This window comes from Dama dama, chromosome 7, assembly GCF_033118175.1.
Source record: "Dama dama isolate Ldn47 chromosome 7, ASM3311817v1, whole genome shotgun sequence".
Taxonomy (NCBI): Eukaryota; Metazoa; Chordata; class Mammalia; order Artiodactyla; family Cervidae; genus Dama; species Dama dama.
The window spans coordinates 6,619,315-6,632,953 of NC_083687.1; the positions used below are offsets into that span (position 1 = coordinate 6,619,315).

Genomic DNA, 13,639 nt, shown 5'->3' on the forward strand with positions numbered 1-13,639 from the left:
AGCTACTACATTGTTGGTTGGCGTGGTGTTTCTGTCAACGCTGTAAGCGTCCTTGATCCAGGACGCCTTTTTGCTTTGTGTCTCTGAGGAGATTACCTTCAAGCAAACCAGATAATCAGTTGTGGTTTGGCTAGGCATGGTGTGGCAAGTGCGTTTTCAGCCCTGTCTTTGGTGATCCTGCTCCCGCCTGCCATATGCAGCTACTCCGCAGCACAGACTTGACTGTTCAGTCTCCGGGCGGGCTTGCTGGTGCTGGGTCGTGAGGAGGAGGCGGTTCTGAGCAGGGCATGGGAATGGGGCCAGCCTCTGGCAGTGACCCGGGAGGACAGCTCAGCGCGGGCAGCACGTCACTCGGCCTCGGGGATGGTTTTCCCCAGAGCAGCCGTCATCCGTGTGCCCTGGTTCATCGAGTTCGGGCTTTGCAGCCCGAGTAGAAAGTCGTTCTGCCAGTCTTAAATGATACAGACCCCTGTGAGGAACTGTTTCTCTTGTGACTTGCATGAAATCCTAGCCGTACCTTAGGCCATTTTGACCTCAGATTTAAGTCAGAATAGACTGCCCAAGGTCAGAATTTTAGAACTAAAGACAAGAGAAATCATATTTTGATTTAAACAAGGAGAGGTTTTTTGTTTTTTTTTTAAACTCTGTGCTTTTGAAAACAGTCGTGCTATTTGTAATACCTGACCATTTGTGTGTGCTGTTGCTTCAGTAGTGTCTGACTCTATGCCACCTCGTAGACGACAGCCCACCAGGCCCCTCTGTCCAGGGGATTCTCCCGGCAAGAATACGGGAGTGGATTGCCATCCCCTCCTCCAGAGCATCTGACCATATCTATAGATATTACTCTGCTCCTCGGTTTCTAAGTCGGATTAAATCTTAAGTTTCATATTACCAAGTATCATTTACTGCAAGGAAATTATTTTTTCAAATAAAATTTTTAAGTCATTTTGAATAGATGTTTTGAAACCTTCCATTAGTTTGCATAAGAAGTTACTTTCCCTTTCTTGTTATTTTCTAAGTTAGTAATTATGACAGCATCTTTTACTTTTGGAAAGGATGAAATGACCCAAAAGGTTTAAGTCACTGAAAACACAAACAACAACATTATGTATTTTTTCTTTCAAGTTAGCTGTTGAAAAAATCAGGGAAATACTAAAGACAATAGTACCTGTGAGAATGCCATCTCAAAATTTAAACTTATTCATATTTATTATGATGGAAATAAATTGAAATATCATCTCTATAAAATAAATATTTTACATTATTTATATGTGATATAAATATTTATCTTTATCCTTAAAGCTTGTTTTCAATGTAATCTTGGACCAAAAGTGTATGGTCTGATTATCTGGTTCCTTAAGGGTAATTTTCTTTGAATCCCCTCCTTCCCTTTGCTTATTAGCAGCACCAAATTTTTTTCTAACAAATTAAATATGTATTTTGATTTTTAAATTTTAATTTACAATTCATGAGCAGGTTCAATTACAGGAGAGTTGAAATCTCAAGGCTTAAAAACCATTTTAGAAAAAGCGATGTAAAAAGGTTTGCTGTGACTGTCTGAGTCCCACTGGTGCATTTTACATGCTTTCTGGCTCCTTCTGAGTTTCAGGGTCTGGGATGGTTGGCTTTGTTCTAGTGTTCCCTTCCTGAAACTCAGCGTTAAAATTTATGAAAAGCAACAAATTGTTGCTGCTTCAAGTTTTTCTATTTATCTTTCAGGAGCCCAGACAAATAATCACAATTGTATGTTCCCTGCCTTAAAAAGAAGCTCTTTATGTCAACTTGACTGTTGATTTTACTGTGGTATCTGCCAGGTTGGCAACCGTGAAATTCAGTCTGGTGGTTTTTGTAAGTTGGTCATGAGCTTGTTAGAAATGATTTAAGGGTAGAAAATCATTTCTCATGGGCTTTCATAGTAAATAAACCTTATGATCAGAAACTGCCTGCAGCCTAGGTGTGTATTCAAGAGTTGAAGAATTTGTAGCATATCTGAGTGATCGGAGATCCACTGAGAGAGCAGGAAAAGACAAGTGCTTCTCAGTGTCAGCAATTTTGATGCATACAGCTTTAAAGAAAGCCTTTTAGATTTGAAAGCTGTATCATTCCTCATGTGTCCAAATATGACAGTAATCTAAAATGGCATGTTAATCCAGCCTTTACAAGTTAGCCTACCAGATAATTAGTGATGCAGAAATTTTATTTAACTGTAAAATTTTCATTAGTCATGATCATTTACTGTCTCTTTCTCTAAGTCAGAACTGCTTAGAGAAAGCAGATGAGTTTATGAAGATTTCGGCCACAGATTTCCAACAGCTTTAGGTGTAAGAGGAGGTTTTCCTGAAGAATCAGAGTTTATTAAATTTTCTTTAGGATCATGTTGCCTCCTGGAAGCAACAGGAGACGGATCAGTGCTTATTTTCATGACTGTGTTTAATCTCTAGAAACATTTTTCAATTACTTCCTTACTAATGTTGTTTCTGTCATAAGAGAGAAAAATCATTTTTAGAAGAAAGCTTCAGGATTACACGTGATAACCTTCATCATCTTTTTTCACACTGTTTCCTCTGGGCTAAATCAGCATGCAGCCGTCTAACGCAGATCATGGCAAACCCCTCTCTCTGAGATTTTACTAATCGCTGCGAACTAAGCAGGAAGTTAGAGTTGGTTGCTTATAGCAGATCGCACTTCCTGCCGTGGTTGAGACTTACCCTGGACATTAGAGGGTCTTCTCTCTTCCTCCCCCAGTTTGGAGACTCGCAGCAGCTCCGGCTCGTCCGAATCCTGCGCAGCACCGTGATGGTTCGCGTTGGAGGTGGATGGATGGCGCTTGACGAGTTCCTGGTGAAGAACGACCCTTGCCGGGGTAAGGAGGCGCTTACCATCAGGGTAGTAGCCCTGTGCAAGTCTGTCCATCTTGTGTTATTTTCCAGCATCAGAACCATACTGGGGTGTACACCCGAAACTGTCATAATATTGTTAATCAACTCCAATATATAAAGTAAAACGCTTTTTAAAAGTTAGCTAAAAATAGCTTACTGAGGCTTATTTTGGTCATATGTTATCGGGTTGGCTAAAAAGTTCGCTTGAGTTTGCCCATAAGACATTAGGGAAAAACCCAAACGAACTTCTTAGCGAGCCCAATACGACAGTGAATGTTCACATTGGTCTGTCAGCCTGAAGTTCCCAAAGAACTTGGGGCAGTCATGTAAACTGTGTTCCTCTTTCTCTTTTCCCCCCCCCACTTCTCCTGGATAACTAGGAGACTGGGAGATGGCAAACACTAGAATGTATTTTTCTGTATGAGACACCCCCCCCCCCCATCTGCAGTTTTCAAAATGAGCAATTCTGCCAGTCAAGGACAGGATTTCCTCTGTCATTGAAAAGCAAAGTAAGAGGAGAGAAAATTGAGTGATGAAGATTGAAGATACTGTACAGAAGAAGTTTGAAAGCGAAAAGTTTTTCTGAAATTAGGGAGAGGTGAGGAAGGCAGTATTGAAAAACTTTTAAAATAATAAGCTCCTGATGTGACTCTGAATTTTGAAGTTCTAGATCAGCGCCCTAAGAACGTGCACACACGCTGCACCATAGCTCTCGGGTTCAGGCAGCCAGTCCGCTGGCCTCCCTGCTAGGCCACCGCGGGTGATTACACCCAAAGGAGTGAAATAAAAGCAAATGTGCCCTTTTGTTTTGTATTTTGGAAGCAGTGCAGTCTAAGGTAGTACAGCTCCATTTATGAAACAAGGGAGAAGGCAGAGTGCTCTGTGTGGTTGCCTGAGAAAGGCAAAGCCCGGGGCAGAGTCTTCCAGGTGCATTTTTCCTCCCGAGTCAGCCTGTGCCTGCTTCTCTTCTTCTAAACCATGCACTAAAGGCCCGACCTGAGCGACCTTGGCGTAGTCAACCACTGTGCTGTTTCTTCTTCTGCTAACAGTTCTCTTGAATGTGATTGGTATCCTGTGTCATTTCTTCTAGTTCATCATCATGGGAGTAAAATGTTACGCTCGGAATCAAACTCTTCAATCACTACTACTCAGCCTACTATAGGTTGGCGACCCCTCTTTGCCTCTCCCCTCTGACCTCTCCTCTTTCCTCCTTGACATTCTTGCTTTCGTCGTTTGTTTTCAAATAACGCGCTTCATCAGTCACGTATGGCTTAACTCACATCCAACTGAGCTGGTGCTTCCAAATTGAAACTCTCGACATTGGACGCCATTCCAGTGTTGCAGACGCAGGGGTTGTGTCCGCGATCACACAGGCCAACGCCCTGCACGCGAGGTTCTGGCGGCACCTCTTGCGCATGCACATGTGTTGGTCTGAGTGTTGAATCACGGATGACCTCCCAGATCCTGCAGTCTGGCGTTTGTTATTTTGCATGTTGTAAAACCAGGTTTTTAAGGCATAAAATAAAAATACCAGCCGCCTTCCTGAAAGTCAAAAACCCGAAAGTTTATGTGTTGTCATCATGATTAATAACCCATCTCTCATTCTGTATAACTGTTCAATTAATCCTGATGGTGCAATATTGGTCTCAATCTCCTGACCTCAGTAGAGCCTACAAAAACCACAGTCCCTGCCTCCCCGGTCCCCTTGGGGTGGGGATGGCACAGGGAAACACTGCAGGCATCAGTAGCGGGTGGATTAACAGTATTTGAGCATGAGCTTGTCATTTTCATGCTGACTCTCTCTTTAATAGTGGTTCCTCTTGCTGGTGTCTAGTGTTAGAATAAACACACTTTTATTTTTTTCTTCCCCCAACTTACTTGTATCCAAAAGGAATGCATTGTAAAGGAATGCATTTGACTTTTTGTGATGCTGAGTTGGAGTTGGCATGGCAAAAAGGTGTTCTTGCAATCCTCCACGTGGTCTGTGGTGCCGGTGGCCATCTTCCCCTCACATGACTGAACCCCTCTTTTTTTTCTTCCCCTTCCTCTCCTATGTGTGCGCCTTGTCACGTGTTCCACCATCCAGCTAAAGGAAGGACGAACATGGAACTGCGGGAGAAGTTCATCTTGGCAGATGGAACCACTCAGGGCATGGCTGCCTTCCGGCCGCGGGGCCGGAGGTCCAGGCCTTCGTCCCGGGCGGCCTCGCCCAACCGGTCCACGTCCGTGTCCAGCCAGGCCGGCCAGGCCGCCTCCCCGCAAGTCCCTGCCAGCAGCACACCCAAGGTAGGACGCGTTTTCTCCTTCTCCGCACTCCCCGTCCAGAGCAGCAGTCCCCACCTCTGGGATCTAATGTCCGATGTTCTGTGGTGAAGGTGCTGTAATAACAAATAGGAATAAAGTACGCAGTTCATGCAATGCTCTTGAATCATCCCCAAACCAGCCCCTGGTGCCAGACTGCTGGTTGGGGAGTGCTGTGCCAGAGTATGCTTTCCAATGTTTGGGGTTCCTAGAATTTGCAGGACCAGCTTTCTCCAGATGTGTCCCTTATCACAATATGGATGATGCAGGATTAAATATATGTGTGTGTGTGTGTGTGTGTATTTTTTTTTTTTTTTTGTATGCCTTTGCCTTATGGCCCATATAGAGACAATCTGTTCAGAGACTTTGATACCTTTTAGACTGGTTTTTCTTTTTAAAGCTTCATTCATGTTTTTGGTGTGTATAATTTGCCATCAGACCTTTCCATTTGTTTTTAATGATGATCATTCTTACTGCAAAATGAGTGGCTGTGAATCTCTCTTTCCATGGCTTTGCTTTTTATCTGCCATCCTTCACGTTTGATTTGCCATTGTTCCATACAGATTCTCCATCCTTTAACACGCAATTACGGTAAACCCTGGTTGACAAACAGCAAGGTGTCAACTCCCTGTAAACCAGCTGAGTGCCCTGACTTTCCCGTGTCATCTCCAGAGGTATCGTAAGGCCCCAGAGTCCAGCCTAACAGCTGCCTTTAACTGAAACAATCACCTACTAATCCTGCCTCACCTTATAACTGCACTGTTGATAATACTGTGTCTTTTTGAAGACTTTTGTGTAATAAGTCTCAACCCAGCATTTCCAGGCAGACACGAGAGTAAGGGGTCAACAGAAAAGACGGCTTGTAGCTCCTTAACCTTGCCACCACTGCGGGCTCTTGACCTCTTTTGCTTTTTGTTCTCCTGCTCAGCCTTAATTTTGCTTTTCTCCCCTGGGACAGTGAAGTACAGGAGATATACCCAGACCTGAGTCCAGTTTCTTTTCAAGCTGATTGGTATCCTTCTGCTTCTAGACAGAATTTCAGCAAGAGATACTGTAATCCTTTTTAGGAGAGAGTGAAAGGCAGTGTCATTTGCAAGAGAATCACTTAAAAGAATGTGGATTGAGTTTTCTCTCTGGGCAAGGTCCTTCTGACTGTCTGGTATGTTTATTTCTGTCCAAGAACACTGGGTGGTTGAGACATTAAGCCTTTTAGTCATCAGTGCAGGGGGTCAGGGGCTCAGGCAGGCACAAAATTATCTCTCATGCTCAAAAGGTGTGTATCTTTATTAGACTTAGTGATTTTTAGTCAGTATGCTCTTTTTTAAATACATGCTCTATGGGGATAAGATATTTAGGTGATATCAAATTTGCCAAGATTAGCTCCTATATCAGATCATTTATGTTCAACTGGAAGTCAACTGTATGTCTTTTAAAGAAACTTCTCTGTAAAATGATAAACACATGCACGTATTTGACCAGAATCACAAGAATTGGGTGGGGGAGAATCTCTAAATAACTGTCCCTGAAACCAAGGAGGCATTTCATATTAAAGACAAGGACTTTTGGATGCAAGTAACTTAGTACCTCTCGAAAGCCTTTTATGCTTTTCCAAAACTCTTTCTTATGTATTATTTAACCCTCACACCCATAATGAGAGGCTGGCAGAGGAAATGTCATTGCCCTCCTGAGATCGAAATGATGGAAATGGAAATTGCTGATGGCTGTAGACTCGGGGCACAAACCCGTCTTCATCCCCCAGCCCCTTGTACCTCTCCCTTCCCCCGAGTGAGTGATGTGATTTAGTATCATAGGTTCTGTCTCAAGGTGTCACTTCTGATGGATCTGTTGTGACCAGAACTGAAAGCAGTGGTGGGAACCTTATGTGAGACGTTTGTTTTACACTTGATCTTAGCCAAAAGGCCGAGAAGCGGTGAGACATTTGTTTTAAATATTTAGGGCTGTGCTACTCCTTTAGTTCAAGTTTGTAAAAAGTGGAAACCCTGCCAAATTACCAAAGTCTTTAGGTAATAGAATACTAGGTGTGATTTCAGGTAGCCTCATGAGACAAAACAGCAGTATCCTTCCATGGAGGGGTCTCTCAGAGGACGGGGTAGCTTTGTGCCCATAAATGCAGCACATCAAGGCACCTGACGAGTGCTTCTGGTGTTACGTGGGAAGGGGCTGTCACCTCGCATAGTATGTCTCATCACCTGCGAGTCCTCACTCTCTCTTGGGTTGCTGAGATTCTAAGGTAGGGATTTAGCTGGAGCAGAGCTGTCAGAGTTCATTTGGGCAAGTTACTGCCCTCCTCAGGCCCTCCTTTTTCACAATTGTGAAAAACTAATTAGGTAAGTGTGAGGATTGATTGTGGTTAGATGTGTGATAATATTTTGAACACTCAAGTAATCTATGTATATGAACTCTATTTACATTCTATGCTAAGATGTACAGAGAGAATATGTAAATGAACTATGAATATCAGTAATATTAATAAATTGCAAGTCTGATGTGTCAGGTCTTACATATGCTTTATTAAGCATTTAAAAGTATTTGATAAAGGAAAATTAATTTTAAAAAGCACATATAATTATATAGATTTATTTCCTCTAAACAGCTCCCTGACTGTGAGCTCATTGAGGAATGCAATATCCTTATACTTCTCAGGAGATTTGTTTTTTCTTTTTTTTAACTTTGGGAGAATTTTCAAAAGGTTGTAGTGATGAAGAAAAAGTGCAATGATTTTAGACTTATAATAAAAATTTCATAGTTGTGATTGCTTGAATGCTTGTAAGAATTTTAAGAGAATCATCCCAAAATGTTGCCTAGGTATCTTGTGTGTAAGGACCATAGAAGGTGATGGGGCCAAGAGATAAAAGTGACGTCTTACAGATTAATAAAATGTCACTTTGGGGGGCCATTTTGTTTGTTTAAATGATGGCTGTCTAAGCATTTCTTATTTTCTTTCTGTTCTGTTTATTTCTGTCTTGGTCCCTAAAAGCCTTGCAAGCAGCAGATAATCCAAACACAATTTTTCAGAGCCCCATCTTCTCTCTGTACCATGCAATCACCGTCCTCGTTTTCTGGCTGAACTCTGAACTCTGTGATACTCACTCACTATCTGAGAGATACTAACACACTCACAGTTTGTTGCCTGGGGTAATCTCCATTTTCATATCTTCTCTCCAACATGGACTCATCTCCTTTAGAGGGTTCCCTCTGAATTCAGGGAGAGAACAAGCAGTTAGTAGGTGGGAACCCAGGGCCTTGTTGAACCGATGGGCTCTCCCCTCCACCTCCCAAGTGTCAGCGGAGGGTTCCCACAGCCTGCGAAGCGGTGTCGGTGGAGGATCGTGGGACAGAGGCCGTGTCTGAAATGTCTTTTCCCTGATTAACCACAGGGGACGCCGATACAGGGAAGTAAACTCCGACTTCCGGGGTACTTGTCGGGGAAAGGCTTCCACTCCGGGGAGGACAGCGGCTTAATCACCACCGCAGCTGCCAGAGTGCGGACCCAGTTTGCCGGTGAGTCTGGGGTGTCTCCCCCCTGATGTGATCTAAAGGTGAGAGCCCCGTTTCTTCCTAGTCAGGGAAGACACACTAATGCTGCTGCGTGCTTCTGAAACGACAGGTGGTCCCAGCCATCCATTTAAGGTAGGGGATCAATGGGCCAGGGGAATAAAGGGACTCAAAAAATCCCTTTCAGAAAGTACCAGAGAAAGATGAGAGAGTGACTGTGGAATCAAAGAAAAGCTGCAACAGGATCTACCCCTTCAGGCCAGAAGGTCAGGCCTCCTTAGCTGCTCGATAATTGTGCTGGGCTCTGTTTTGGGTGGTTGGAAAATCCCAGCCACTCTGGTTCTGACCCCAGGTTCCTGAGCACAGCAAGCCTCAGTTCAGTTGCTCAGTCGTGTCCACTCTTTGTGACCCCATGAACCACAGCACGCCAGGCCTCCCTGTCCATCACCACCACCCGGAGTTTACACAAACTCATGTCCATCAAGTCGGTGATGCCATCCAACCATCTCATCCTCTGTTATCCCCTTCTCCTCCTGCCCTCAATTTTTCCCAGCATCAGGGTTTTCCCAGTGAGTCAGCTCTTCGCATCAGGTGGCCAAAGTATTGGAGTTTCAGCTTCAGCATCAGTCCTTCCAATGAACACCCAGGACTGATCTCCTTTAGGATGGGCTACTTGGATTTCCTCATGGTTCAAGGGACTCTCAAGAGTCCTTTCCAACACCACAGTTGAAAAGCATCAATTCTTCGGCGCTCAGCTTTCTTTATAGCAAGGCTGAAGCATCTTTAAACTTCCAGTTTTTTGTCTTCCGTCCCCTCTGCTTGAATTCCTTATCTGCGGGTAGAACGTGCACCGCGTGCATGCTCTGCGTGTGCACTGCACACGTCCCGAGGGCAGACCTGCCGCGCTTCGGAAAACACAGTGTCCAGTTCAGTACGTCTCATCCGTCCATCTGTGTCCAGTCAGTGGACTTCCCTTTTAGGTGGGTTGGCCCCCCACCTCCACTTCGTGTGTGTACCCAGCTTTTTGTACATTTCATCCACTTAAGGGTCGCAGCAAGGCCATAAAACCCACAGGTATTGCCTGAGCACCTCCTGGGTGTCCAGCAGACTGGCTGAGATTGAATGTGGTGTTGAGCTTCGAGAACCGGTGGCACTGGGGCGCAGGCGGCAGGATGACCTGTCTCTGCCCTCTCTCTCCTCAGATCCCAGGAGGACCCCGAGCCGACCCGGGAGCCGAGCTGGCAGCAAAGCCGGCAGCCGGGCCAGCAGCCGCCGCGGCAGTGACGCCTCGGACTTCGACATCTCGGAGATCCAGTCCGCGTGCTCCGACGTGGAGACTGTCCCCCCGACACACAGGCCTACGCCCCGAGCAGGTTCTCGGCCGCCTGGAGCCAAGCCTTCCAAAATCCCCACGCCCCAGAGGAAATCACCTGCCAGCAAATTGGACAAGTCCTCCAAGAGATAGTGCAGTTGGTTCCGCCGTGGCCCTTCCTGAAGCCTTTACTATTTAAGTCTGAAAGATGTAACATATGATGTAGAGATTATTGTGAAATATTGCAAGAGGTGAGTTTAAAAATTCTGCAGATGGCCTTATCTGTGTATTTGTCTTTTTCTTTCCTCTGTGTGATTTTGGGTCGGATAGTCTGGGGTTGGACTCACACCCTCTGTGAGGCGGGATAGAGTGTTCGACAGGCACAGAGGTTCCTACACTGAGCACACAGTACCTGAAGGTAAGTCCACAGCCTCCCGATAGCCAGCCCTCCACTGGGAGCTCACATGAAGGATACCTCATGACACTTCCCTGCTTCTCTGCAAGCCCCGAAAAGCCAAAAGACACCCCCGGGGATCCATTCCGAGACCATATCAGTGTAAACTGCAAGATGGGGGGCAGAAAGACAGACACACCCACCACGGTTCTTATCCTCCTACCTGACAGAGAACTCACAGAAAATTCCTTTCCGCACCTGCCCATGCTCTGAGATTCCCAGACTCTTGTGCGTTTCTGTGCCCATGGCTTTGCCTGAGGCCAGAGGCCACCTGGACCTGAGACCTAGTACCCTGTAAGAGTGTCATCATAAAGTGCATTCATCTAAATGTGAGGTTTTCTTTTGCTTGAGTGGACAGTAGCACCTGTACCATTGAACTCATTTTGTATCAAAGCAAGTTTGCTTGCAGAAAAGCTATGAAATAAAATATGTCCCTTAACTACATTGCTATGGAATTAATTTTTTTCCCCAGGGAAAAAAAAAAAAATCAGTGTATTTTTTTATGAGCAAATATCCATTTGGAGTGACCAAAAGAGACTTAAAAATGGGTTTATTTTGATTTTCTCATCTGAAATAATCATGTTCTGGTATTATATCTATATTTAATAAATATATACCTTTTAATTTATTATGTATACTCACATACTATAGAAAGATGATATTATAGTATGCATTTAATAAAACATATTCACTTGAACATATGGAATAACTGATTCTTTAAAGTGAATTTTTTCCATCTATTTGTTTTAAATAAATGTTATATGGATGATATCTCTGTAGTAACAGTGTGATAGGCTAAGTTTGGGGGACAGAAACACGAGGATATAATATATAATGAGCAAATGATAAAAAAACATTCACCAGTCATTCTACTTTTAATTCAGTAAGTACCAACCATGTGCCAGCCACTGTTGGTGACACTGAGCTTAAAGGGTCCCCAGCCCTCTTCTATTCAAAAGGGGAAAATTTAATAAATCACTAAGAAACAGAACTGAAAGCAGGGAATGTATGACAGGGTAATGTAGTTATATCCTCTTAGCCTGCATACATTTAAGAATCGAATGGTAGAGTTTTATTAAAAATGTCATCAAATGTGATTAGAAGGACATGACCAGTTATGACTTCCCTCAAGTGGCAGTGGTGGTGTTTCGGGTTCAAGGTGATAATCACGTGTTCCTCCTCACATGGCCTTTATCATGGAGGACCTGGAGTCTCCACAGACAGAAATTCAGTACCACTTGCAAGTGACAAAAACTTCTTTCTCAAAGCATGGGCCTCAAGTGTGTGCCTTTGATGGGAAGCATAGTTCTAACCTAAGAGATCGTGTGTTGTAATTCATGCATTCGATTGTAAACACGTCATCTGAGAAGGCAGTTGAAGTTGTTGTTGCTCCTTTGGTGCTTTGAAGATGCTTACATGTCCAGAGACAAATTTAAGAACATAATTTTATCTCAGCTCATTTGAATGCTGCCCCTGTTAAAGAGCTAGGGATTTTGCCTTTTTGTAACAGAAAAATAAGCTTTGGGAGAAGGGTAAGTGGTTTGAAATATTCCTGAGCGTCTTCAGGAGCTCTTCTGTTACTAGCAGTTGCCTTGCGGGGAACTTTTCACTCTCTGATGTCTGATGTTTATTTCCTCTTGAATGCTCATTTTCTGGAGCCTCATGCTGACTTCTGAGGTCCTTCCTCCTATAAACTGTCCTCCTCCTCCTTATGTACATTGCCTTCTCTTTTCCTCTTCTTCTGGTCTTTCTCTTTTTATATTCTTTCCTTCTTATTTTAAAAGCATGACATTGGAATGATTTGCAGCACTAAAAATCAGTGTAAAGATTGGGTCTATTAAACTGAGGCATATTAAGAACTTTAAAAGACCTACAAAACAGAGACAGACTCACAGACATAGAGAACATGTTGGTGGTTGCCGTGCGGGTAGGGGTGGGAAGGGAAGGCCTGGGAGTATGGGGTTAACAGATGCAAACTATTATATATAGGATGGATAAACAAGATCCTACTACATAGTACAGTGAGCTATATTCAGTATCCTGGGATAAGCCATAATGGAAAAGAATATGACTATAAAATAGAATCAGTCTGCTGTACAGCGGAAATTAACACAACATCGTAAATGAACTATACTTCAATAAAATTTTTTTAAAAGAATTTTAAGAGTTTATTTGAGCAAACTCCAATTCTAATCAGGCGGCCCCAAACCAGAAGTGATTAGGAGTGTTCCACCAACTGGAGAACAGAGCAAGGACACTGCTGCATGGCCGCCGACCAGAGCCCCGCTGACCGCCTGTGGCCGGCTGTCCTCAGGCTTCCATCCCATAGCCTTGGCCGTATGGACTAGATCTGCAGGACCACCTGTTTCTTGGTTCACTCAGTGTCTTCCACAGATGTCAGGGTAGAGGAATGGGCCCTACGGAAAGGGACATGCCTTTTGAGTGTGAAGGACTGGAAAAAACAAGATGGCTAGCGTGGGAAAGGAGACCCACCTTTGAGCTGTGTGTCAGTTACATCTCAGCGCTATATGTCAGTTACGTCTCAGTAAAACTGGACGGGAGAGAAGGTGAGGGAGTTACCTTACCTAACTGCACTGACTGACTGCTCTCAGCAAATTAGAAGCAACGGTGTCTTGCTTAAAGAAAGGGTCTTAGGTTAAGATGTTTCAAGGTTATGAGCCAAAAAGGTTTGAAATAGTTGAGACCAGGGCAGGTCTACAATTAGCCTCATCTTCAGAGTGCAGCCTGGTATAGGAATGCAAGGTAATCAAAATGTTTACAGACAAGCAAAAGCTAGAAGAATTCAGCACCAACAAACTAAGTATATAACAAATGCTAAAGGAACTTCTCTAGGGGGAAAGGAAAAGGCCACAACTAGAAACAAGAAAATTACAAAATGGGAAAGCTCACCAGTAAAGGCAAACATATAGTAAAAGCAGGAAATCATCAACACACAAATATATCAAAACCAGGAATCAGGAGGAGAGTACAAAGGCATGGTTTGCAATTGAGAGACCAACTTAAATTTTATATTTATATATATATATATATCAAATTATACATATATGTATTTGTGTCTATATATACACACATACATACATACTGCTGTATCAAAACCTTGTGGTAATCAAACCAAAAATCTCCAATAGGTACACAAAAAAGAAAAATAACCCAAAC

General features: G+C 43.7%; 1 protein-coding gene across 12 annotated transcripts in view; it reads left to right on the forward strand.

Annotated features, from left to right (window-relative positions):
• Nucleotides 1–11,159, forward strand: part of DST (dystonin) — a 517,500-nt gene extending 506,341 nt beyond the window's left edge. For 10 of the 12 annotated variants that reach the window (XM_061146340.1, XM_061146341.1, XM_061146348.1 and 7 more), the window contains 5 exons: nt 2,746–2,863; nt 4,966–5,165; nt 5,744–5,854; nt 8,579–8,702; nt 9,899–11,159. In XM_061146340.1, the coding sequence (XP_061002323.1) occupies nt 2,746–2,863; nt 4,966–5,165; nt 5,744–5,854; nt 8,579–8,702; nt 9,899–10,161 (816 nt within the window). In that variant the 3' untranslated portion in view covers nt 10,162–11,159. Of the gene's footprint in view, nt 1–2,745; nt 2,864–3,969; nt 4,042–4,965; nt 5,166–5,743; nt 5,855–8,578; nt 8,703–9,898 lie in introns of all 12 variants that reach the window. The other 2 variants (XM_061146352.1, XM_061146344.1) reach the window with 2 other exon arrangements.
• The last annotated feature ends 2,480 nt before the right edge of the window (nt 11,160–13,639 follow it).